At 47.7% G+C, this 25,558-nt stretch overlaps 1 protein-coding gene across 1 annotated transcript in view; it reads right to left on the bottom strand.

Moving 5' to 3' along the window:
• Window positions 1–1,009: 1,009 nt before the first annotated feature.
• Window positions 1,010–25,558, bottom strand: part of MANBAL (mannosidase beta like) — a 28,338-nt gene continuing 3,789 nt past the window's right edge. Inside the window, exons 2-3 of the mRNA XM_009233563.4 lie at window positions 16,901–17,094; window positions 1,010–1,959 (exon numbers count right to left, since the gene is read on the bottom strand). Of these exons, the coding sequence (XP_009231838.1) occupies window positions 1,852–1,959; window positions 16,901–17,050 (258 nt within the window). The 5' untranslated portion in view covers window positions 17,051–17,094 and the 3' untranslated portion in view covers window positions 1,010–1,851. The remainder of the gene's footprint in view (window positions 1,960–16,900; window positions 17,095–25,558) is intronic.

The raw sequence follows: 25,558 nt of genomic DNA, 5'->3' as shown, positions 1-25,558 counted from the left end.
CCAGGTGGCTGCACCAACCCCTCGAGATTGAGCTGGGTGCCCCTGGGAACACCTGCTGCTCCTCTGTTGGAGAAACTCCCCACATCAAACCTGCTTACATGTCTGCGTCTCCCACTCAGCCAGGTGCACTCTGGGTTTCTGGGAAGGTTCCTTATTTCTGCATCCTCAGTTCCTAGCGTGGTGCCTGGCATTGAAGCTCTCGATAAGTGTTGTGAAACAGAAACACTCCACAGAAGCTCCTTCTCAAGCCAGCATCCAGCCAAGACTGGCCCACAAGACCCAGCCCCTGGACTTCCTCTCCTGAAACCTGAAGTGCTGGGAGATCTTGCCAAGCCCCTCTGCAGCAGAGCAGGACCCTCATAGCACTGTGCCTACCAACACTCGCTAAATACCTGTTAAATACCAAGGAATTTGCCGTGGACTGGGTCTAAATTCCAGCTTGGACATTCTCAAAGTAGTCTGGACTTCAGTTTCCCATCTCCAAAACGGAGATGATAGTCGTCATCTCTTAAGATCCTCATCAGTCCTGGCATTTGGGAAAGCTGTCTGGCAGGCTGTAAATGAGCTGGGCAAATCTGAGTTACCAAGGGGCTGGGGCTTTTCCTCAGCAGCTGATTCAGGGCAAGTGACTAGACCTGGCCAATGCCACGTAAGGCCTTTTACTGTATTGCACTTGGTTCTTCTCAAGCCACTTTGAAGACAAGCAGCATCTTCCTCAGAAGGAACCTGGGGAATGAGTGGGGCCTGGACCCAGTGGAAACTCTAACACACCCATGGCCATTCACAAGTGTTTCCAGTGACTAAGGGCCACACGAAGCACTTAGCCGGACCCTTCCTGAAAACTTCTTCCAGAATGGCTCAGCCTGCAGAGCTGCTCTTACCAAAGCCACCCCATTCTGGCCATCCTCACCCACACTGTCCCACTTCTCTGGGGGGCAAGCCTTTCCCTCATCCCCGGGGCAGGGCCCTAGGCTTCCCCTCTCCCTCAGCAAAAGACAACACAGGCAGGTTCTGAAGCATGCATGTCAGTTTATTCATCATACTTCCCCCAGGAACTCTCTCACTGGTCAGGGAATGAAAGAATCGAAGGGATGGGGGATGTACAGGTAGAAGTAAAAGGCACACCTTGAACGTGGTATGATGGGTTGAAAAGAGGTTGGTCTGAAATTGACGAGCCTCCCATTTCAGAGGCTCAGGAAGTTTGTGCCCAGGAAATATGAACGCCTTCAGCCAAATCCCCTGCACCTGACGGAGCAGAAGCAGGCACTGCCTACCCTGGCCTGGCCGTCTGCTGGCTCTCACGCCAGGCATTTTCTGGGCCTGGCTGTCACAGCTAGTGGGATCACTAATGCTGCATGTCCATGGCATCTTGGCCTAAACAAACAGGTGAGGCCTGGCTCTGTCTACACAGCAGCAACAAAGGTGACTGATTAGCAGATCTGTAGTGCACAAATAATGGGAGAGGGTGTGCTTGTCAGCATTAGACAATGACTCCAAAATGTAGTGTAAACCCACAAGGAGGGGGCGATTCAAGGAGGGACACATGACTAAGTAAGAAAATGCGACTCTGTGAGCTGACCCGGCTTCTGAACAAACCTAATACAATCTATGCTCACAGTGTGTTTCAGTCCCCTTGACTCTAAACTGTCACAGAAGCAGAAGGAAGAGGAAGTGGTGGATTACCCAGCTGGAGCCTGGGGACTGTCATGACTGTCTAGATCTCTGCGGTCAGAGGGCGTCACAGCCTCCTCAGACCCTGAGCCTGGAATGGGGGGGAGCACGATGTAGATTCCCAGGAGGGCTGTCCCCAAGACCCTCTCCCTGCCCGCCCGGCTCCTCGGGCCTCCTCTTCTACCGCTTCTTCTTAGTCTCTTTCTTGGGCCTCTTGTTCACAGAAGGAATAGCAGCCTTGGGCTTCCTCATCACCTCAGCACTTCTGGGCTCAGACGGTTCGGCCTCCTGTGAGGTGATAAAAAGGAGAGTCCTGCTTAGATGGATCAAGCCTGACGCCAGCAAAAGGAGATCACATCTGAAAGCAAAGAAGCATGCCACAGAAACACGAGAGACGGAAACCGTCATTCCCGGGACCTAGCACCCACACGGATGTGGGATTGCCCCAGGAGCATCGTGGCTCTCTGAAGAATAACGGAGGCCCCATGGGGAGGGAGCAGCTTGTGGGGTCTCAGACGCCCAGGTGGAACCTGAGATCCTTCCCTTTCCAGCCAACTGACCTTGTGTGAAACTCACTTCCCCTTTCTGCGTCTTGGTTTACTCACCTGTGAAATGGAAATAGCCACGCCCGCCTTACAGGGCTGATGTGAGGAGGCAAAACTACGTGGAAAGCACCCAGGAAGTGCCAGCTGCACCCAGTGGCTGGCCGATCACCTCGTGCCAGGGACTGGACAAAATGTGGGCAAGGAGCTGGCTGTGGGGCAGACCCGCTGTGGCTTGCCCTCCTCTGGCTGCCATTCTTGTCCTCCCATTCAACCCACAGAATGCCAGGGCTGGGAGGGGTGCAGAGGGCCAGCCGGCAGGTGGGCAGTCCCACACTGTGTTCTGCGGAGCCTGTCAGAGGTGCCTCTGTGGGGGAGGGCAGAGGCAGCCTCGGGGCAGAATTCCAGACTCCCCGGGCGACAGGAGCAGCTCTGATTTTCAATCTATTTCATACACTGTGATTTGTCCCTTGTAAGATTGAAATGAAACAAAGTTCTGCTGCTAAGGAACAAAAGGTTCAAACCCACAGATCTAGCCCTGGCGTTTATTGTGCTGATAAGGAAGGGGGACTCCAGGGAAGGGACACAGCTTGGCCCAGCCACTCAGGCTCATGTCAGAGAAGCATCTGGAATAGGCTCAGTGTGCTCCTGTCTAGTGTCCTCTCCTCCTCTGGGTGATAACTTGCAGTGTGCCATGACCAGAAAGGACGGATGTCAGAGAGGCCGGGCTAGCCCAGAGAACGCCAATCACAGCCCACAGGCCTCGTCCAGGCCACAGACTTCATTTGGCCGGCAGTGTTTATTTAAAAATTTAAGCCAATTGGGAGATTTCCCATGAAATCTGGATTCCTAGATTCTCTTGAAACTAACCGTCCGGTGACAATGGCCCTGCATTCCCTCGTAGCAGTGAGGGGCTGAGGAGGCGCTACCCCTTTTCAGGTGCCGACCGTGGCCCCCACACCCTGCCACCCCCAAGCACTATGACTGGGAAATGTTTCTCAGTGCCCATGTTCTTTATGAGAAATGGGAAAATAAGAAGCAGACTAAGACTCCTGGGAGGGCGGACACTTCCAGATGAGAAAAATACCCCTCTGTGTTTCATTTTTCAACCCCGGCTTCTAGCTCACTTTACTCCCTGACCTTCCCTGCCTGCCCCATTGGCCTGTGGCCCAAGCCTCAGCCCACCCTACAGAAGAGGAGGGTCCATGCAGGGAAGGGCAGTCCCTGCCTCAGATCTGATCCAGAGGCCTGTCAGCTCCCTCCTATCAGCCAACATCGTCTCCCACCAGCCAGGCGAGATAACCAGATACAAAGAGCCAGCCAGGTCCCAGGCACCCAAGGAGTGATTGTCCCAAGATAACTGGAGGGCTTCCCCTCCCCAGCCAGGCCTCTCACTGCAGCGCTGGATTCCCTCGGCCTGCTGAGCATCCTCCCGCCAAAAGTCAAAATGATCTGAAGGTCCCCCTATTCTGTTTATGTAACTTGGCCAAAACAAAAACAAAACAAAATTTGCAAGGCCTGCCTGGATCTCTAGGAAGGAGTCTGCCTTCTGAGCTCAAGGCTGGAGGCTCAAGGCTGGGGGCTCCTCCAGTTTCAGTGGGGCTCAGTTCAGAGACCACAGGGACAGTGAGATCCAGTTGCCGCCCCAGTGCCTCCCTCACTCCACAGGCCCTCTCTCTGGAGCCTCAACCCTTCTGGCACCTCCCAGACCTCTCCCTTGGTCCAGCTGTCTGCCAGACAATCGGGACTGGCCTCTCCAAGGCACCTCCAACTTAACTGTCCCAGACCCAGAAGGCCCGGCCCTCCTCCCACTGGTGGAGCAACCAGACCCGCTGACCTCACCCTCTCTCTGCTCCCCACTGTCCAGTGGGTCACCATGTCCTGCTGACATGACCCCCTCTACCTCTTGATTCTGCTACTCTCTCCAGCATCCAATTTCCCCTTCAGTTCCGCCCACTGCTAAGTGAAGTGCCTGCTGTCTCTGTCCATTCCTCATGCACCCACCAAAGGAACTATTCTAAAGTGCAGGTCTGACCACTGCACCTTCTACCTTAAAGCTTCCAGTGGCTCTCTCTGGAATGGCATCGAAGAAAGGCCACCTCTCCAGCCTCACCTGGGCTCCTCTTCATCCCCCACACTGAGTCAGGCCCCAGAGCTTCCGCTGGTCACCTTCATCAACAGGAATACCTGTTTCCTTGGCCACCCGGCAAACTGCTCCCATGGTTTGGCCCTGTCCATGAATACACTCCTACTCACTGTCTAGCCTTCCTTCCCTGCTCTTCCCTCCAGGTGGGGGCAGCCCCTCCTCCCTCCTCGGGCCCCTAGGCACCCAGGAACCTTATAATGCCACCATTCTTTTTAAGAGAGGGTCTCACTCTTTTGCCCAGGCTGGAGTGCAGTGGCTCGATATTAGCTCATTGCAACCTCCACCTTCCAGGTTCAAGTGATTCTCCTGCCTCAGCCTCCTGAGTAGCTAGAATTCCAGGCACCTGCCACCATGCACAGCTAATTTTTTATATTTTTAGTAGAGATGGGGTTTTGTCGCGTTGGCCAAGCTGGTCTCGAACTCCTGACCTCCAGTGATCCACCCGCCTCAGCCTCCCACAGTGCTGGGATTACAGGCGTGAGCCACTGCACCCAGCCCATAATGCCACTATTATTTTCCCATAGTTACATGTTTTGTTTTTTTTTGAGACGGAGTCTCGCTCTGTCGCCCAGGCTGGAGTGCAGTGGCTCGATCTCGGCTCACTGCAAGTTCCGCCTCCCGGGTTCATGCCATTCTCCTGCCTCAGCCTCCCAAGTAGCTGGGACTACAGGCGCCCGCCACCATGCCTGGCTAATTTTTATATTTTTAGTAGAGACGGGGTTTCACCGTGTTAGCCAAGATGGTCTCGATCTCCTGACCTCGTGATCCACCCGACTCAGCCTCCCAAAGTGCTGGGATTACAGGCGTGAGCCACCGCACCCAGCCAGTTACATGTTTTCATGTTAGTCTCCCCTATTAGCCCATGAGCACTTTGGGATAGCTTCAACTGTTGCTGAATGAATGAATGAGTGAATGAATGAATGAAATGAAAGAACAGCCAAGGTCTCCCAGTAACCATGAGAACTTCATTCTTGTTTATTCCCATGAAAATACAGCACTTAAAACTAGGCCTCACTTTTCCATGATCACAGAGGATATAAACAGACTTAAAACCCGATATACATACCCTGGCCTAAATTATGCCTTAAGCATAGCTGCCAATAATAACAACAGCTGGGCGTGGTGGCACATACTTGTCCTCCCAGCTACTCGAGAGGTTGAGACAGGAGGATCACTGAAGCCCAAGAACTTGAGGCTGTAGTGCGCTATGACTGTGTCTGTAAATAGCTACTACACTCCAGCCTGGGCAACAGAGAGAGATTCCCTCTCTAAAAAACAAGAGCCACAACAGCTGCTAATTATTTATTGTTCACAATATGCCAGACCCTGTGTTATGTGTCTGGACATGACGGCCTCACAAAGTGCCATAATGAGGCCCAATTTATAAACAAAGGAACAGACGCTCAGGTCATATGACTTGCCTAAGGTCTTAGCTGGTGAGTAGCAGACCCAAGATTTGAAACTAACCTCTTCATGGGTACACGGTCCAGCCTCTCCCAGGTTTCCTGGGGCCCTCAGGGGTAGGAATAAGTTGAATCTGAGTTAACTATGAAATCTACTCTCTGTTTAGCAGCCCCCAGAACCACAAGGTGCCTCTGGAATGGTAAGTACAGCTCCTCTGAGAACCTATCTGTCAATGGGTCACCTACAACACCTTGTTTGTGACTAAAGTCCCTACAGCAGTCAGAAAAGTGGGTTTGTGCTCCAGATCATGCTTGATTTTTTACAGCTGAAGGCAGTCTTCTGTGGGTGTGTGTACGTATTACAGTTATCGAGTCATCTGAATGCTTGATCTGTCTCCTCCTCACCCCAGACCTCCTCCTCTCTTCCCTACCTCAGCTTTTAGAGCCATTACGCACCCAGTTACCCAAGCTAGACACCTCCAAGTCATTTATGAGTTCTCAGCATCCAACCTGTCCCCAAGGTCTGTCCATTTCGCTTTCCAACGGGCTGGCTCTAGACCCAGCCAGTCCCCTCTGGAGACACTTCACTGCCCAGCTCAGACCCAGGTCCCCTGCTGGCCCCACTGGTTACATCCGCCTCCCACAGATTCTCCTGCCCGCGCCTCTACCTCCCCATGCTCGTCAGAGTTTACTTTACGTTCCTTTCACAGTCGATTTTCCTAAAACAATGACAACAGGCCGGGTGTGGTGGTTCACGCCTGTAATCCCAGCACTTTGGGAGGCCAAGGCGGGGTGGATCACCTGAGGTCAGGAGTTCAAGACCAGCCTGACCAACGTGGAGAAATGCCATCTCTATTAAAAATACAAAATTAGCCAGGCGTGGTGGTGCACGCCTGTAATCCCAGCTACTCGGGAGGCTGAGGCAGGAGAATCGCTTGAACCCAAGCGGTGAAGGCTGCCATGAGCCGAGATTGTGCCATTGCACTCCAGCCTGGGCAACAAGAGCAAAACTCAAAAAAAGTTTCGCTCAAAACAAAAACAAACAAATAAAACGATGACAACAACAATCCCAATCGTGTCTGTTTCCTCCTTCAAAAACCTTGCTGGTTCCCCTTTGTGTGAGATAAATTCCAAGACACTCAGCAGGGGCTCCGGGCCTCTTGCTCGGTCTTGGCCCGTCTCCAGGCAGGCCCCGCTGTGCAGCCCACTCTTGTCACCCTGGGCTACTGGCCAGCCAGTGTCTCCCAGTATTCTGCTCCCTTTCCTCCTCTGTATCTCTACCTGCACCCAGTACACGTGGGCACTGTGCCACGGGGAATGAAGACGAGAACGCACACTTAGCGGGTGTGTGCCACATGGATGCCCACCAAGCCTCTCCATCGCCCTGGTGAGCCAGCCACAAGCCACACTCCACTGGCAAGGCCACTCAGGCTCCCTGAGGCCAGGTGACGGCCCCATGCAAGCTGCGGGTAAGCAAAGGCAGCCACGACCCACATGACCTGGGCCCTGGGGTCCCGGCCACATAGGGTCTGTAGCTCCAAGTTCTTCACTGACAAGAATGACTCTGAATGAAGGGCTGCCTTTTCATTTCTCCTCAAATGTACGCTGCCCGTACCAGCCACACAGACGGCAGACTACAAAGCCGACAGCCCCGCCTTTAAATCTGGGAGCACTGCGCCTCCTCTGAAGCAAGCCTCAAGTTTCCTCAGCAATCACACTGTCACATATAAAAGAAAACTCCCGCGGCCAGGTGGCTCCTGGGTCCGCGGAGGCGTCCTCTGTGGACACAGGCCCCATCAATAATGAAGCAGCTCTGCAGCGCTTACCAGGCCAGAAAATTGCTGCTATTCATCAGATCCGAATAATCGAATCTGTGCCACAATACATCACATCCCTTCCAGCATGAAAAGTGCATTGAATTTGATGATTTCCACTCTACAGTTCAATGTGGATTTAGTCCTGTAAATCAGGACAAAATGTCATTCTACGCAGGCCACTCTTTCCTTGCAAATGGCCCAGCTGCTACACTCAGGCACCTTCGTGCACCTTATCTTGCATGACCCTCTAAGAACAATGGAGTTGGGCAGGAATGTCCTCTTCTGATGACGGAGGCAGACTAAGAGCAGGTCAGCACTCAGACCAGTCTGCCTAATGCTGAAGGTGCTGCCCATCCCAGCGGGCCATGAGGGCCCGAGACAGGGTGGGAGCTGAGAAGGCCTCACAGAGATGAAACTAGCAGTGGCCTTGAGGAAAGATAGGACTGGCTGAAAAAGAGAGCAAGGAAGGCCATCCATGTGGCCTCAACAAGGCAAACGGAGACACGGAGTCCAGGACGCGCTTGGCAGGCGGGGAGAACTGTGATTAGAAAGAACAGCCTTGGGAGCTCATTCCAGACACAATTCAGCACGACTATGCCAGCCCTCCCCACTGGCTGCTCTGTGGCTCCTTGTGTGTCCAGCCGTCTCTCCCAAGAACCGGTCGGTACACATCTCCAGACCACAGGCTGGTAGAAGCATGTTTATACCCTCATCACACGGCAATCTCTCCAGAACGGGTCATTAAGTAAAAAACAGCCTGCCTCCCAATTCAACTGCAGCCTCCTCCCAAGCTTTAAAACCACACAGAGCAGAAATGCAAAGTTGCTTCTGTGAGTCTGTGTCCTGAGGTGTTGAGAATGGGTGGATGCTTGCCTGGGGCTCATTATTTATTTACGGCAGGCCTCACTGGCAACCAGGGGCCTCGTTTAAAATCAAGACCCTTGTGTAAAATTTTCCAGAAAAGTCCTGACCTTCTAGGCCACTGTCCTACTGCACCGCAGGAATGAGCCACCTGTGGTGCAGTAGGTGCATGTGGCTCACCACCCTGATGAGCAAAAACATCATCAGGGGTCTAAACACTGCAGGGCTTTCTGGTTGGTTGTGAAGTCTCCACGGGCATCATATTGGAAGCCACCACTCTCACCATCACCTGTGGCGAGTCCTCCACTAGATCGCAATGCTGGCCATCGGCTGTCTGTCTTCCCAGCACCTCTTTTCCATGGGGACCCTGCCCTTTCCCTATCCCATGGGGGTCTGGGGGACTCTCAATCACTGGGGTCACAAGAGTAGGCAGCTAAATGTGCCTGGCCAGAGACAGCACTCATTCCCGCTTCCCACCTGTGGGGCAAGGTGTATGTGGCCAAGGAGAGGCCTTCCATGAGACTCAGAAGGTGAGGAGAGGCAGAGAAATGGCTTCTCTCACCTGTCAATCCCAACTGATAAGGGCACTGACTGTGGCTGCTGCAGCCATCTTTCCCAACACAGAGCAAGGGCCTAGGATGGAAGCCAGCACTCCCAGGAAAGCCAGGAGAGAGAGAGACACATGAAGCCCTGGAGAACCCTTGAACCCCTAAATCCAGCTGTGCCTTGAAATTCCCAGTTCCAAGAGCCAATACTGTTTCCATTCAGGGAAGCTGCTGGAGCTAACTTTCTGAACTTGCAACAGGAAGAGTCCCCACTAATATGAGACGGTGGCAATCAACAAACATGGCAGAGTGGAGGTGAAAGGACCTGCCTTCTAGAAGCAGGCAGCTGGCTGCAAGCTGACGAGATGCGCTATAAGCACATGAACAGATGAGAATAGTCAACACTGAAGCTAGGAGAGTTTCTGATTCACTACCGTGTATGACTGACTATCTGCCACACAAGTTGCTGAACTCAAAGTCAACACCCACTTGCTTAGTTACCTTCATGCACCTTATCTGGCTGAATCAACACTCTGTGTAGAAATCGATCCAAAAGAGGCTTGGAGGAGGGTTATGGGGAGGAGGAAAACAGGCTCCCTACCTTGAGAAGAAACCTGCCCCCCCACTTCCCACTGCACTCCATGTAGAGAGGCTATGGACCATCTCCCCCAGAAAACGTGCCTAGGCATATAAACCTCACATTCTTGTACACAATTTGAGGGAGGTCACAGACCCCTCAAACCTATCCCAGGACTTCCCTAGAAAGCCAGGAACTCCCTACTGAGAACTTTCTTCTACTGAAACCTAACTCTGAAGGACAGCAGCTGGAACACAGTGGTGGTGTCAGACTAGGCCAGCTTTCCTCAATCCTCTCCAGGGAACTGGTGTCACACGTGCTCTCCATGAACTACTCGGTGGACTTCAGGGAGGCCGCACTCTCCTGGTCCCCTGCCCACTGCTCTGCCTGTCACTTGAGAGAGGAAGAGAAATGGAGACCCCAGCTTTGTCTGCCTAGCAGTCCCCCTGTGGGAATGGACCTTCCCATCCTCACTCAGAGGTCACTTCACAGAACCCTCCCCTCCCCCACACTGGCCACAGCTGTCCCAAGCTGGGTCAGCCACAGTTCCTTCCCTAGGGATTCTGGAACTGAGACCAGCAGGAAGGCATGGTTGTGTTTAGTGGCTGTGCTGCATCTCACCACAGGGCCAGCAAGCAGAGAAGCAGGGTCCTAGTGAGAAAAGCAAAAGACAGGAGGGAGACAGGAAGGGAGGCAGAGGGCATGCCAGTGACAAACAGTAAGTCCCAGTTCCCACCACTTCCAGAGGCCCTGCGGTGCTCCTGCTCTTGGGTTCTAGGACAGCACCCGCACCTTCTCAGTCTATCTACATTGCACGGAAACTACTTCAACAGGTTGGGTATGCTCCAAGTTCACGTCTTTCCTGGATCTTCATTTCCCTTATTTCCCTTGCAAAACTCAGCAACTCATTCTTGGGTTTCAAGTAATAATGCTGTATTTGTTTGGTTTGGTGTTTTTTGTTTTTTGTTTTTTTTTGAGACGGAGTCTCGCTCTGTCACCTAGGCTGGAGTGTAGTGGCACAATCTCAGCTCACTGCAACCTCCATCTCCCGGGTTCAAGGGATTCTCCTGCCTCAGCCTCTCTAGCAACTGGGATTACAAGCGCATGCCACCACTCCTGGCTAGTTTTTGCATTTTTAGTAGTGACAGGGTTTCACCATGTTGGCCAGGCTGGTCTTGAACTCCTGACCTCAAGTGATCCGCCCACCTCAGCCTCCCAAGTGCTGGGTTTACAGGCATCATAATGCTCTGTTAATAAAATAATTAACAGGTCTCTATTCCCAACTTCTTGCTCGCCTTTCCTTTCCCACACGGAACATTTTGCTATTATTTCAAACTTAACACATCTAAGAACCGAACATATCCTGTCCTCCTAAAATTGGTTTGTGTTTGAGGGAAATTATCTAAAGACTTGAGTAGCGGCTGCATATTACAATCACCTGGACACTTTAAAAAAATACTGATCCAAGCCAGGCACACTGGCTCATGCCTGTAATCCCATCACTTTGAGAGGCCAAAGTGAGAGGATCACCTGAGCCCAGGAGTTCAAGACCAGCCTGGGCAACATAGTGAAACCATGTCTCTACAGAAAAATTATTTAAAAATTAGCCAGGTGTGGTGGAGCACACCTGTAGTCCCAGCTACTGAGGAGGCAGAGGAAGGGAGGATCACTTGAGTCCAGGAGGTCGAGGCTGCAGTGAGCTACGATTGTGCCACTGCACTCCAGCCTGGGCAACAGAGCAAGACCCTGCCTCAAAAACATAAATAAAAAGAAAATACTGATCCAAGGCTTCAGAGAACAACTGAATCAGAATCTCTGGGTGTGGTCTAGGCCTTTGAAAGTTCCCCAGATGGTTCTATGTGCAGCCTCGTGGAGAATCATTGGCCAGTCCAAGGACCAGCACTGTCATTCTCTAATCCCAGCTCACAACAAACAGACATCATTGATCAATTTCTTTCCTCCAGAGCAAAGCAGCAGCCCCCAGAATCCTTTTCACCATGGCCACCATGCAATTGATCAGACTTGGCATGAGAGATGAAACTTACCTGCTAACCTGGACTAGATGGAAAGGGTACTAAGACCTACTATCTTCTATTTTAGAATCCAGCCTACAAGAAAATGCTTGGATTAAGTGTGGCCCACGCCTCCATCAGGCTCAAACAAATGTTTGTTTTCTTAGGTCTGAGTTTAATGAGGTGCCAATGAGAAAACCCTTTCATTTGGCTTACGATTCTAGGGACTTGGGTTTTGATTTTACTAATTGATTCTTGCTCCTACTATGAAAAGGAAGGGGGTGGGGTGGGAAGCATTTGTATGTGTTCCCTCTTTTCCTCCCTGATTAACCCCAAAAGAGCTTTCAAATAATCTGCTAAGTATTGAAATACTGAAGTCATAAGCGAGTTGCAAAAAATCGGCTTACTGGAACAACAGCAAACATTCTTTTGCTTTTCAAAGGCTTTCCCATCATCTGGAGCCAAAAATATTATCTTCTGACCCAAAAAGCCACTAATAAACCTTGTTTCTATAGGCTAAGCAAGAGGGAAGATTTTGCCCTGAACAAAACAGCAAAGAGGGCAAGACTGTTCTCTGGGTCCTCCCACCCTCACTTCTGCCCCCCTCCTACCTCCTGCCACCCTCCACTTCCAGGTATCTCCCAACTGCCTTCTGGCTGCCTAGGGTCTTACAAGCTGCCCCCACTCCCATGGGCTCCCTTTCTCCCTAAGAGTACCCCGTCCCCATGTTAAAACCCCTTCTTTCCCCTCCAAACTCCTTCCAAATCTCAGCTATTAGGGACAACCTCTAAGCAGCACAGTCTCAGCATCCACCCTCTCTTTGTAATCCTGTTTATGCACAGAATGCTGTGTTTCCCTTCTATCTAGTTAGGAGTTTGGGGAGTGAGAAAGGCTGCCTTATGGAGACACACAGAGAGCTAGCAACAGAACCCCCTATATAACCTGGGGCCATTTGCTCCCCTGATGCGCCAGTAAAAAGTTAGATCAACAGTACTGTATTTTTTTGCTACTGATCCATTGAAAAGCTAAAAAAAAAAAAAAAAAGTTAAAACAGTAAGCTTCAGTTATGAAGACAATTCACTTGTGTGAGCCTTGTTTCCCTAAATGCAAGATTAATAAAAATGAGAGATGTCATGTACTATATTTAAATTTAAAAAGATGAGGTGGTTGTCCAAAATTAACCTCTAAATGGCAGTGGGTGGGGGGGTATGGTGGCATATTTTTGAACCCTTCATCAACTCCCTGCCTCAAAAGACTTTAATGCACTATCCCACTGAAAATCTTAAAGAGAACAATAAAGGGGCTCCTTCTCTGAAGTTTGCTGAACTAACCCAGGCTTCTGTGGCTTACTTCTAAGGGCTTCAAGCACAACAGGAGGTGAGCGGCCTCCCTGCTCTCCAAACAGCCACACACTTCTACCTATAAAACAAGAAGGCTCATCACCTCCCTCCCTCGGGACTCTTAGCGGGCCTCATCAGCCACCAACAACCACGTTTGTTATTTATAATACCGAATAGCATGCCACGTCTGCGGGGACAGAGCCCAGGAGCACAGGGGTGATGTTTTTAAAATGCGATACAATTGTGGGTGGAAGAACTCCAATAGTGATCTCCTTCTCAAGATACCAGAATAAGAGATGGACAAGACAACCTAGAGGCCACGAACCCATCCCTGTTCACCAAGGTTTTCCCGCCCTTGCTGGCTGCTCCTCCCCTGCCTGTCCCCTCTATGCTGGAGCCCCTCCAGGCTCTGGCCTAGGTCCTCTTCTCATCTCCCTCCATATTCTCTTCTTAGGAGACCCTGTCCCCTCCCATGGCTTCATATGACATCTTATCAACTCCCACATGCTGGTCAACACTCAGCCCATGCACTCCTCCTGCTAGAGACCTTGTAAATCCACCGGCTTTTTTGACAGAACCACCCAGACATGTTAAAGTATCTGTTTAAAACTGAACTTGGCATGTTCCTTCCCTGCACCCACCCTAAGCCTGTTCCTTCACCATAGTTCTCCACTGCATCAATAGGTTCCACATTGTATCAGTAATTCCCCATCATCCTCCCAGCTACAGAAGCAGGATCTCCAGGAACAGTGATATCCAAGATATATGGATCTCCAGAACATATTGCGTATGTTAAGTGAAAAAAGAAAGTTGCAAAACTGTGTTTAATAGTATGCTATCTTTTATTTAACGAAGGGGGGAATATAAATATATATGTACACACCACACACATATATATGCATTTGTTACTGTTTTCAAAAAGAAACAAAGAAAAGATAAACTAATAACAACTGTTAACTATGTGGGAAGGAAGGGAATAGGGTGGAGGAGAATGAGATTAAAGGAAACTTCTGTGAATGTATCTTGTTATATAGTTTTGACTTTGAGAAATATTGTATATAAATGTTTCATATAATTAAAACAACAAATTAAATCAAAATTTTAAAAATCTCTAAAAATTAAAAACAGATTGAAGCAAATTAACCAAACTGTATCTCATGATGGGAGACCTACACAGAGAAAAATAGTTACTAAACACAGCACTTTGACCTTGTATCTCCACAGAGACATATTTTAAGGCCAAAAAAGAACCACAAAGAAGTCTTAAATTTCATTCTGAGTCTTAGTAGTAAAAAATATAGTTATTTTAAAAGTGTAACTGGTATATTGTAGATGAGCAGAATAAAGTTAATAGAAATTGCTAATCTTAGAGAAGCATGCTTGCAAGGTTAGCCCTTGACTGGCATCAGGGAACTTGGATTCCAGGTGGTTCTCACAATTCCCAGAAATGATAAGAGTGGCTCACCACGCCTAAACTGTGTAAACAATACGGTTCATGCTGAACACCTGCTTGCTTTCTGGAAGTCTGGAATTTTGGTACATGCTAGGCCAAGGGTGCTTCTGTAACCAGTCCTCAGTTAAGAGCTGTGGGCACTGAGTCTCTAACTCGCTTCCCTGCTATTAGATAATACTTCACACACACTGCCACAAATCCTTCCTTTGGGTGTCCAGTGGGAGAGCACTCAGATGCCTGTGCCTGTTTCCTCCAGTCTCTGCCCCATGTAACTTTTCCCTGTGCCGCCATACCTGGTATCCTTTCACTGCCACAGCTGAGAGTCCCCCTAGGGCATCACTGAACCTGGGATGGTCCTGGGGACCTCAGATTCAGTAGGATCTAGCAGATACATCATTTTGTTAATGTTATTGAGAACAAGATTTCCAGCATAAGATAAAGAGATACAAGACACTGGTATAAAATCAAATAAATAGAAACACTATCACCTTACATTTGAATTGGAAATACCAATATGAATTCACAACTTTTTCATTTCTTAAAAAATGTTTATTTTCTATTTCTGTTTATTGAAAGGCCTAGATGCAATCACAGCTCAGTAGCACTGAGAACTTCTAATGTCCCAACTGTAGCCTCTAAATACTATTTTCTAGCTAAAAAGAACCAGAGCATTTTAGAGAAATGACTGATTCCAAGACTGGGGCAGGAAATGTACAAAATGAGCCTGGGGCCAGGCGCAGTGGCTCATGCCTATAATTCCAGCACTTTGGGAGGTCAAGGCGAGTGGATGGCTTGAGCCCAAGAGTTTGTGACCAGCCTGGGCAACATGGCAAAACGGTGTCTCTATTAAAAATACAAAAATTAGCCAGCCATGGTGGCACACCTGTAATCCCAGCTACTTGGGAGGCTGAGGCAGGAGAATTGCTTGAACCTGGGAGACAGAGGTTGCAGTGAGCTGTGATTGTGCCACTGCACTCCAGCCTGGGCAACAGACAAGACCCCATCTCACACACACACAAAAAAGGGGTCTGTGACATCTTATTGAACCATGAAGCAAGGAAGCTATCAAAGACTAATGAAGTATGACAAAGAACAAAGACACCAACTTAAAGGGGCTCCCACTGAACATAAAAAACAAATTAATGGCAGATAAGTGCCCTCAAAAAAAAAAAATACTAAAACATAATATACATATAAAAAATATGTTCAAAATGCTATGAAAACCAAAGCTTCATTGGTCAACATTGGAGGTTGCTAGAGCCTGAACTCACAACTTTGAAAATTGATAAATAAAGGGAAAGAACCAAACATTTTTCCTGCTTTTCATTATGAAGAGCAATTCAGAGTAATCATACAGGTGATAAGGAAAAGGTCTTTGTTAAAGAATTCCAGCTAACAGACGCAGAAGGAAATAATGGATCTAAGCAACGACCATCAATGGATGCTAAAACCGCTTAGGTGAAAGACTGACAGGGGATTTTTATAATGGAGGGATCAGCTGATACCACCTAAACCCACCAATCAATCCAAGAATCTCTAAATGTGAGGCAGCCAGACACCACATGCCTGTTGATGCCACACAGTAGGGAGTACATAGCACCAGCTCTGAGGTATTCGCACCCAATAACCTGATTGGAATGGAATCAGGCCTCTACACGGAACTCCTGTTGACAGAAAACACAGGGAACAGAGAAACATGTTAAATGACACCACAGAGAAGCAATAGCCAATTCCTGGGATGTAGGTACCCCACATGACAAATGACCTGCTTTCTCCAACAAATCAATGTCACAAGCAAATGGGAGTAGGCAAGAAAGCGGGTAGAAGGAAGGTGTATAGTTATAAAGATACTTACAGAGGAAGAGTCAAAACAACAACAAAAAAGCCAATTTAACCATGTCATTCTCATACTTAAAACCCTCTGGCCCCTGCCCACACCTCTGGCTGCACCACTCATCATGCCCCCTCTGTGCTCTGGCCACAGTCACCTTCATTCGGTTCCTTGAACTAACCCCTTCCTTTATTCTGAGTCCCCTGCACGTGCAGTGTCCTCTCCCTGGAATGTTGTCCTCGCCCCTTGCCCACTTCACCTGGCAGAAGCCTGCTCATTCCTTCAGTCTCAGTTCAAACACTGCCTCCTCGGCCCGGACCACAGCCCAGGGTAAGATCAGGTATCTCTCCCCCTTGTTATATAGCCTCACTGGACTCTGTACTTCTCATGGGAGCACATGGAGGTATGTTTTTTGTTATCTGCCTTCCTCCCAAGGACTAGATGCTCCTCAGGTGCAGACACTACATCTTTCAGCAGAGTCTGAAATGTAGTAGGCACTAAATAAAAATCTCCTTAATGGGTAAATGAACAAATAAAGTATTAGCTATGTGGTTCAACCCACCAGATGGGAATTCAGGGGCACACTAAATCAAAAAGGCCCAATGCAGACCCTGCTGATCTTAGTTGTGGTGGCATCTACTGTTAGTACTCAGAACCCAGCCTGGCACTCAGAGGAGCTGAGGCTCCCAGGGAAAAACTCACCACCTCGTGGGACTTGGGAATGGGTACGATGATGGCCAGCACACAGATGAGCTGGAAGATGGCTCCCAGGAAGAGTCCGTACCGTAGCAGGTTCTCCAGGAAAGTGGGCTCGGGCACCTCCGGAGGTGAGAAGTCTAGGTCAGAGGCCATGGCCCAAGTTGCTTGCTGCCTGACGTCTCTTCCGACTCACCACTCTTTAGAGCCAGCATGTAAATGCAAAGGGTCAGTGTCATATTTCTGTAACTGACTATTTATTTATTTATTTATTTATTTATTTATTTTTGAGATGGAGTCTCACTCTGTCGCCCAGGCTGGAGTGCAATGGCATGATCACTGCAACTTCGGCCTCCTGGGTTCAAGCGATTCTCTTGCCTCAGCCTCCCGAGTAGCTGGGATTAGTTGTGGGCCAACACACCCGGATGATTTTTGTATTTTTAGTAGAGACAGGGTTTCACCATGTTGGCCACGCTGGTCTTGAACTCCTGACCTCAGGTGATCTGCCCGCCTCAGCCTCCCGAAGTGCTGGGATTGCAGGTGTGAGCCACCTCACCCAGCCTGTAACTAACTGACTTTTAACTTGAACACACACACACACACCCCCCCAAGAATATATACAGGAATTGTGAAATGTTAACAATTCTTGAATCTAAGTTGCGGACATATGGTCAGTCAATGAACCATTCTTTCAACTTTTCTGTATATCTGATGTTTTCCAAACATAAAGTTGAGAAAGATAAATAAATGCAAAGGGAAGCACTTCAACAAAAATCTCAAATCAACATACATTTACTAAAGGCTGCTACGTTTCAGGTTTTGTTGTTTATTTATTCATCTAGTCATCCACTCAACAAATATTTCTTGAATACCAAGCACTGAAGAATGAGCAAAACAGACAAACCCCTGCTTTCCTGGGGCCTCTACATGCTCAGGATGGAAGCAGACAATGAACACGTTGAGACGTGATATGCCAGGTAGTGATAAGCATTTTGGAAAAAACTTAAAGGCATCATTTTATTTTGTAACGAGAAGGCTCTCTCTGAAGAACAGAGATGGGAACGGAGTGGAAGAGATAAGAAGTGAGAGAGGGAGCCATTTGTTTATCTGAGGGAAACATGTTCCAGGCAGGGAAAAAAGCAAGTGTGGAGGCCCCAGAGTGGGGAAATGAGGCCAATACAGGCAGAGAAGTGATCAGGATGGAGGGTGGAAGGAGGTAAGATCAGAGAGGAGTGAGGGCGGACCCTGATACCTCCAATTTGATTGAGTAAAATGTAAAGCCACTGAAGGGTTTTGAGCAGAAAAGTGACATGATCTGACTTCCATTTTTAAATGGAGGAGGGACAACAAGGGGAGGGGCAAAGTGGACACAGGGAGAGCCAGGAGGAGGCCCCTGCCAATAAGCCAGACAAGAGCTGCTGATGGCGTGAATGACAGGGGCAGTGGTGGCCAGTGGTGCAAGGTCCAGCCTCAGCCCAGCTCTCCAGCCTCTCCTCTCAGCAGGGCCCCCACTCCCAATATCCTGGTCGAGCTGAAATAACTGCTGTGGTTCTCCAAGAGCACTGGGCTCTTTCAAAATCCTGGGCCTCTGCCCAAGCTGCATACTCTGCAAAGAATGTCCTTTCCCACTGTGACTGCTTGACAAAGCCCCCACTCTGCCTCTAAGGCTGAGCTCAAGTGTCATCTCCCCATCATGCCTTTCTTGTCACCCTCCTCTTCCCCTGGCATGACTGAACTGCTCCCCCTTTACCACAGCACCCATCAGTGGCTTTCTTCTGCCCATCCCAATGATAAAGGGGCAAATTTACTTTGGAACCAGGCCCACTTGAATCTAAAACCCTTTGTGTTTCCAGAGATCTGTGCCACAATGCAATATTTTGCTAAGTCTGAGCTATCCAATATGGTGGCCATGAGCCACACATGACTATTAAGACTTGAAACGCAGCTAGTTTGAATTGAGATGCTAATTATATACCCATTTTCAAAGACTTAGTATGAAAATAAGAATGTAATCTATCTCATTCATAATGTTTTCATATTGATTACAGGTTGAAATGACTGCAGTGGCTCACACCTGTAATCTCAGCACTTTGGGAGGCCACGGTGGGCAGATCACTTGAGCTCAGGAGTTTGAGACCAGCCTGGACAACATAGCGAGACCCCATCTCTACAAAAAAAAATAATAAATTAGCCAGGAGTGGTGGCTCACTTCTGTATGCCCAGCTACTCGAGAGGCTGAGGTGGGAGGATCACTTGAGCCCAGGAGCTTAAGGCAGTGAGCCATGATCACGCCACTGCCCTCCAGCCTGGGTGACAGAGCGAGACCCTGCCCCCACCCCACCCTGCCACCAAAAAATACACGTAAAAAATAATTGGCTGGGCATGGTGGGTTACGCCCAAAGTGTAAGCCCAACACTCTGACAGGCTAAGGCAGAAGCATCACTTGAACCCAGGAGTTCGAAACCAGCCTGGGCAACACAGTGGGACCCTGTTGCTACAAAAAATTTAAAAATTAGCCAGACATGGTGGTGCACACCTGTAGTCCCAGCTACTCGGAAGGCTGAGGCAGGAGAATTGCTCCAGCTGGGAGGTCGAGGCTGCAGTGAGCCAGTGAGTCGTGATTGCGCCACCCTGAGTGACAGGGTGAGAGACTCTGTTTAAAAAAAAAAAAAAATCGAATTGAAAGCAAGGACTCAAGATACTAATGTTCATAGCAGCATTATTCACAATAGCCAAAAGATGGAAACAACTAAGAGTCCATAAACAGATGAATGGATAAATAAAACGTAGTATATACATACAATGGAGTATTACTCAGCCATAAAGGAAATGAAATTCTGATACATGCTACAACATGAATGAACCTTGAAAACATTATGAGCTTTGAATAAATATATATGAAATAAGCTAGACACAAAAGGACAAATACTGTATGAGTCCCCTTATATGAGGTACCTGGAATAGGCAAATTCAGAGACAGAAAGTAGAATTGAGGTTACCAAGGGCTGGAGGGAAGGGAAATGGGGAGATATTGTTTAGTGGGTACAGAGTTTCAGTTTGCAAAGATGAAAAAGTCTAGAAATAGACAGTGATGACGGTTATACAACACTGCAAATACCACTGAATTTTAAACTTAACAATGGTTAAAATGGTAAATTTGTTACATATATTTTGTCACAATTTTTTAAAAATCTTTTTACCCACTTATTTATTTATTTATTTAGAGACAGGGTCTCACTCTGTCACCCAGGCTGGAGTACAATGGCACAAACATAACTCACTGTAGCCTCAAACTCTTATGCTCAAGTGATCCTCCTGCCTCAGCCTCCCAAAGTGTTGAGATTACAGGCATCGTCCCTTTTTGCTTTTTAAATGTGGCTACTGGAAAATGTAAAATTATACATAGTCTGTATTATATTTCTGTGGGGAAGCCCTGGGGTAGAGACAATCCTAAAGACCTGCCTCGCAGGGCGCAGTGGCTCACACCTGTAATCCCAGCACTTTGGGAGGCTGAGGTGGGCAGATCACCTGAGGTCAGGAGTTTGAGACCAGCCTGACCAACATGGAGAAACCCCATCTCCACTAAAAATACAAAAAAATTAGCCGGGCATGGTGGCAGGTGCCTGTAATCCCAGCTACTTGGGAGGCTGAGGCAAGAGAATCGCTTGAACCCGGGAGACGGAGGTTGCAGTGGGCCGAGATCATGCCATTGCACTCCAGCCTGGGCAACAAGAGTGAAACTCCATCTCAAAAAAAAAAAAAAAAGGCCTGCCTCCACCTTGGCTCTGCTGCTTCACTGCTTTGCACCATGTTTCCAACATGAAGTAACTGAAGAATAATAAAAACGACCTTCGTAAGTAAACAAGAGCCGGACTTGCACACGAGTATTGCTTCCCTTTCAACCTGGTCACTTCAGAAGGTCATGTGCCTGGGGCAGCAGGATGGCCACTTTTCACATCAGCTCTGTCTACCATGGGAATGGCCTTCAAAGCTTGAGGCTCCTTTTTTTCCCCCCCAGAATCCTCAGAGCTGGCAGATCTTCATCCTCCCAGGAAGGATCTGACTTCTGGAAAGAGCCCAACATCATCTGGTTCCAAGTGCAGTGAATCAGGTGGCACTGAGCTCAGGAATACCATTTTTGGTCAAATACAAGGTATGATGCTCAGACTCCAAGCAGATTACTTGGGGTGGCTCATAAACTGGCCCTGCAGTGAATTCCAAGGCGGCTGCAAGAACAGCTTCACTGGAAGAAATGTAACAGCCTCTACCAGCAGCACCATCACCATGTGAATACCAAGGCTTAACAATGCGTCCTCCTTTCTCTGCAGCTGCACCTCATAAAGTGGGCATTTTTTAAAATGCCCTTGGCCCCAAGCTTTTTGCTTAAGGCTGTAACAAGCTTTATGAGCTTATAAATACTCAGATTTACTAGTGTTACTACTAACAGCAACACTGTGATAAGAAATATTTGGAGTGGTACAATAGAAAGATAGGGCAAGAGTTGGGAAGCAGAGGACAAAAGCCCCTGCTCTATCTGCAAGTAGCTACACTTTGGGATAATAATCTCTTGACCTCTGGAGACTGGATGTTCTCATGAGCCAAGCAACAATAATACCTATAATATATTTAGGCCTTCTTTTAAAAAATGGCAATTAAACAAAATATAACAAGAGCCATAAAAGTGATTATATCCTTTGACTGAATAACTTACTTCCTAGAATTTATAGTAAGGAAACAATTCAAAAGAAGAAAAAGCCTTCAGGTACAAAAAAGTTCATGGAAGCACTATTCATAATACTGAAAAACAGGAAGCAACCCAGGCGTCCAACAATCAGGAAGCAGTTAACCCAATGATGATACATCATGGCATAATCCCTCTTCACTAACCAGGCAAATATAAACATTGTGTATCAGGTCAGTGGAAAGTCTTTGCAAAGTAACATTAATTGAAAAAATAAGCAATTGTATAAACACTATGATTGGAACCATCTATAAGCTGATTTCATGGGCTAAAGATCAAAAGATGCTACAGAAACATAAATAGTTGCTGTTAAGGTGAATAAGTCATGAGTTTTAATTTTTTGGAATGTTATGAAACAATAAAGTATCTAAGAAAAATCTATGCCCTACCTACTTCCTTCACAAGACTTTTGTTAGGGTATAATTTCATACTGCCCAATAAAACTTTCTGCAGTGATGGAAATGTTCTGTATTTGTGTTCTCCAAATGGTAGCCACCAGCCACATGTGGCTGTTGAGAACTTAAATGTTACAGAGAAACTGAATTTTTAATTTTATTTAACTAATTAACAATAAAAAGCCACATGTGGCCAAAGGTTCCCTACTGGACAGCACAGGTATAACAGGAGGGTGGTTGTGAAAAGGTTCTGGAAAACATAAACTGCTCTACATACACTGTGTGCGCCGTATGGCTCTCATCTAGTTCTCTCTGCACCTCTGTGCTTTACTTCCCAGCCCTCCTGCCAGTATTTCTGGGTTTTCCTTTCCTGATGATCAAAGTCAAACAAGTCCTATTCATCCTGCAGATCTCAACTAGGAGACACTTACCCCTTCGACTGGCTGTGACAGGCTTTGTTCCCTGGCCATTGTTCCAGCAGTAGCAGCAGTCGGCAAATGAATGGCCAGGTGTTGCGAACAGCACTTTACAGGCAGCAACTCAGGTACTTCACCACCACGCTGAGAGGTGGTATTACTAATGAGGATGAGGAAACCAAGGCTTGGAGAGGTTATGTGACCTACCCAGGGATAACCTGGCTGATAAGTGGCAAAGGCAAGATTCAAAGGGGCTGGCTTCTCCAGAGCCAGGGCTCTTACCCAGTATGTCAATCGTTTTCAAACTGCAGGCTGTGGCCCATTAGTGAGCCAGGAAAACCATTTAGGGGACTGCAACGAGCATTTTTTCTTTTATTAGCCAGCACTTTATTTAAGTAGGTAAATAACAATAGAAAATATCAAAGAGTATCACATTAAGGGCCGGTATTATATCCTGAAGCTTTTTCAATATCCATCTACATCCGAGCATGCATGTGCTGGATCAAATTTTAGAATGTTATTTCTTATTGTTTGAGAAATATTACACTGGAATCTACTGTTTTCTACTTGATCCATTGTAATCTCTTAAACAGCAAGGATCTTGGGTATATCTTGAGTTTATTCCAGGTCCTGACTCATAAATATTTGGTAAATGACTAAGCCTATGCCTCTGTTTCCCACCTTGAAAGCAAGAGCAGATGCCTCAACCAACAGCGTCATCATTTAACAACAAGGAGGAGCTGAGCGGCCACGAGGTTTCCCTAGACTCTCCTGGTGAGTCAGGGCAGAGCTGCTATCCTGGTCTCTAGCCCTGTCCTGCTCCAGACTTGCTTACAGGTAGAGGTTTTTATACACCAGGGGACTTTCATACCCCATCAGAATTTAACAAAAGGTGCATAATTAATTATTACTGAAAGTGGCAAATGATTTCATGAGGTTACTGGACACTGCGAAGTTCACCCCTGAATGCCAGACACTGGTGATGTAAGACATTAATTCATTGGACAAATATTTATTGTGAATCTACTATGTGCCAGGCACTGGTCTAATCCCTGCCACGAAGTTTCCATTCAATTAGAAGTACTCAAACACATACACATGCAATGTCGGGTGAGTATTACAATACATACAGGTAGGAAGAAGAAGGTAGTACTATTTAATATGAGGTGGTCGGGGAAGGGCCTCTCTGCGAAGGTGACATTTCAACAGAGGAAAGAAGAAAGCAAAGGAATAAGTCATTTAAACATCTGCCAGAGTATCCCAGGATGGAGGGATGGCAAGGGCCAAGTCCCTGAGGCAGGAATAAGCGTCATGATCAAGAACAGTCAAGTAAGCAAGCTGCAGGCCATTATGAGGACTCTGGCCAGTCTCTGAGTGAAAAGGGAGCTACTGGAAGGTTCTTAGCAAAGAAATCACATGGTCTGACTCATTTCAAAATGATCCCTCTGGCTGCTTTGTTGACAATAGACTGTAGGGGACAAGACTGAAAGCAAAGAGACCAGTGAAGAGGCTACTTTAACAGTCAAAAGACACATCATTTGCAACAGGGTGTTAGCTGTGGAGGTGGTAAATTCTCAGCTTATAGATATATTTTGGTGAAAGCCAACAGGAATGCTGAGGTGAAATCTGAAAGAAATTAAAAATAATCCCTGAAGAAGGGGAAACTATCCTGTATGACACTATAATTAGGAATACAAAATATTAAGCATTTGTCAAAACCCAAAACACTTGACAGCACAAAGAGTAAACTTTAATGTATGCAAATATTTTTAAAAAGACATAGGAAGTCCATCACAGTGGCTCACACCCATAATCCCAGAACTGTGAGAGGCCAAGGCAGGAGGATTGCTTGAGCCCGGGAGTTTGCGACCAGCTTGGGCAACATAGTGAGACCCAGTTTTTAAAACACACCAACATACACATGCATGAAGTCAGGGTGTTCCAGGATGGAATGCAGAATGTGACATTCTGAATCTAAATGTATTAAACAACTTCACTGAAAGGGTGGTGGGGGAATAGGGTGCTGACTTTGAAAACGAGTGGAGCCTGTAAGACTGAAGGCAAAAGGAACTGCACATACACACTGGACTCTAGCTGATAAGTTGTTTCCCACAGGGGATCAGGGGGAGCAATTCTAAAACCACCATACATGTATGCCAAATGGAACAATTAAGTAAATGTATGGTGAATGGTGGGAGCCGGGTTTGTCACAGGTGGAGTGAGAGGTTACAGACAAGCAAGAGAAGGAAGCTAGAACACAGGTCCCCAACCCCCAGGCCACAGACCAGTACCAGTCCATGGCCTGTTAGGAACCAGGTCGCACAGCAGGAGGTGAGCAGCAGGTGACCAAGCGAAGTTTCATTTATATTTACAGCCACTCCCCATCACTCACATTACCGTCTGAGTTCCACCTCCTATCAGATCAGTGGCTGCATTAGATTCTCATAGAAACACGAACCCTATTGTGAACTGCGCATGTGAGGGATCTAGGCTGTGAGCTCCTTATGAGAATCTAATGCCTGATGATCTGTCACTGTCTCCCATCACCCCCAGACGGGACTGTCTAGTTGTAGGAAAACAAGCTCAGGGCTCCCACTGATTCTACATTATGGTGAGTTGTATGATCATTCCATTATATATTACAATGTAATAGTAACAGAAATAAAGTGCACAATAAATGTAATGCACTTGAATCATCCCAAAACCATCCCTACCCCCAGGTCTGTGGAAAAATTGTCTTCCATGAAACCGGTCCCTGGTGCCAAAAAGGTTGGGGACTGCTGAGCTAGAACAATCCACACGGTCATGGATAAGAGTTGGACATCAGTTATGTTTAGCTGAACATAGATACAGGTGGTTATATAGGGAAAAACTTCTAGATCTGTGCATATATACGTATGTCTCTTACTCTGTCCACTGCGAAGGCCTAGAAGCAAGGACACTGAGAAGCACTGAGCATACCTAGAGCCCAGATCTTGTTTTCTGGGCTATTCTCCAATAAAAGGAGCCAGGGCTCCTTGGGAAATGGCTAATTCTAGGACCGGGGCAGAAACATACTAGATGAGTCTGGAATAGAAAGAAGGTGCTCAACAAAACAAAACAAAGCAAAACA

This window comes from Pongo abelii, chromosome 21 (assembly GCF_028885655.2).
Source record: "Pongo abelii isolate AG06213 chromosome 21, NHGRI_mPonAbe1-v2.0_pri, whole genome shotgun sequence".
NCBI classification, from domain to species: Eukaryota; Metazoa; Chordata; class Mammalia; order Primates; family Hominidae; genus Pongo; species Pongo abelii.
Note: the sequence above shows the minus strand (reverse complement) of the source record. Positions and strands in the feature narration are given on the sequence as shown.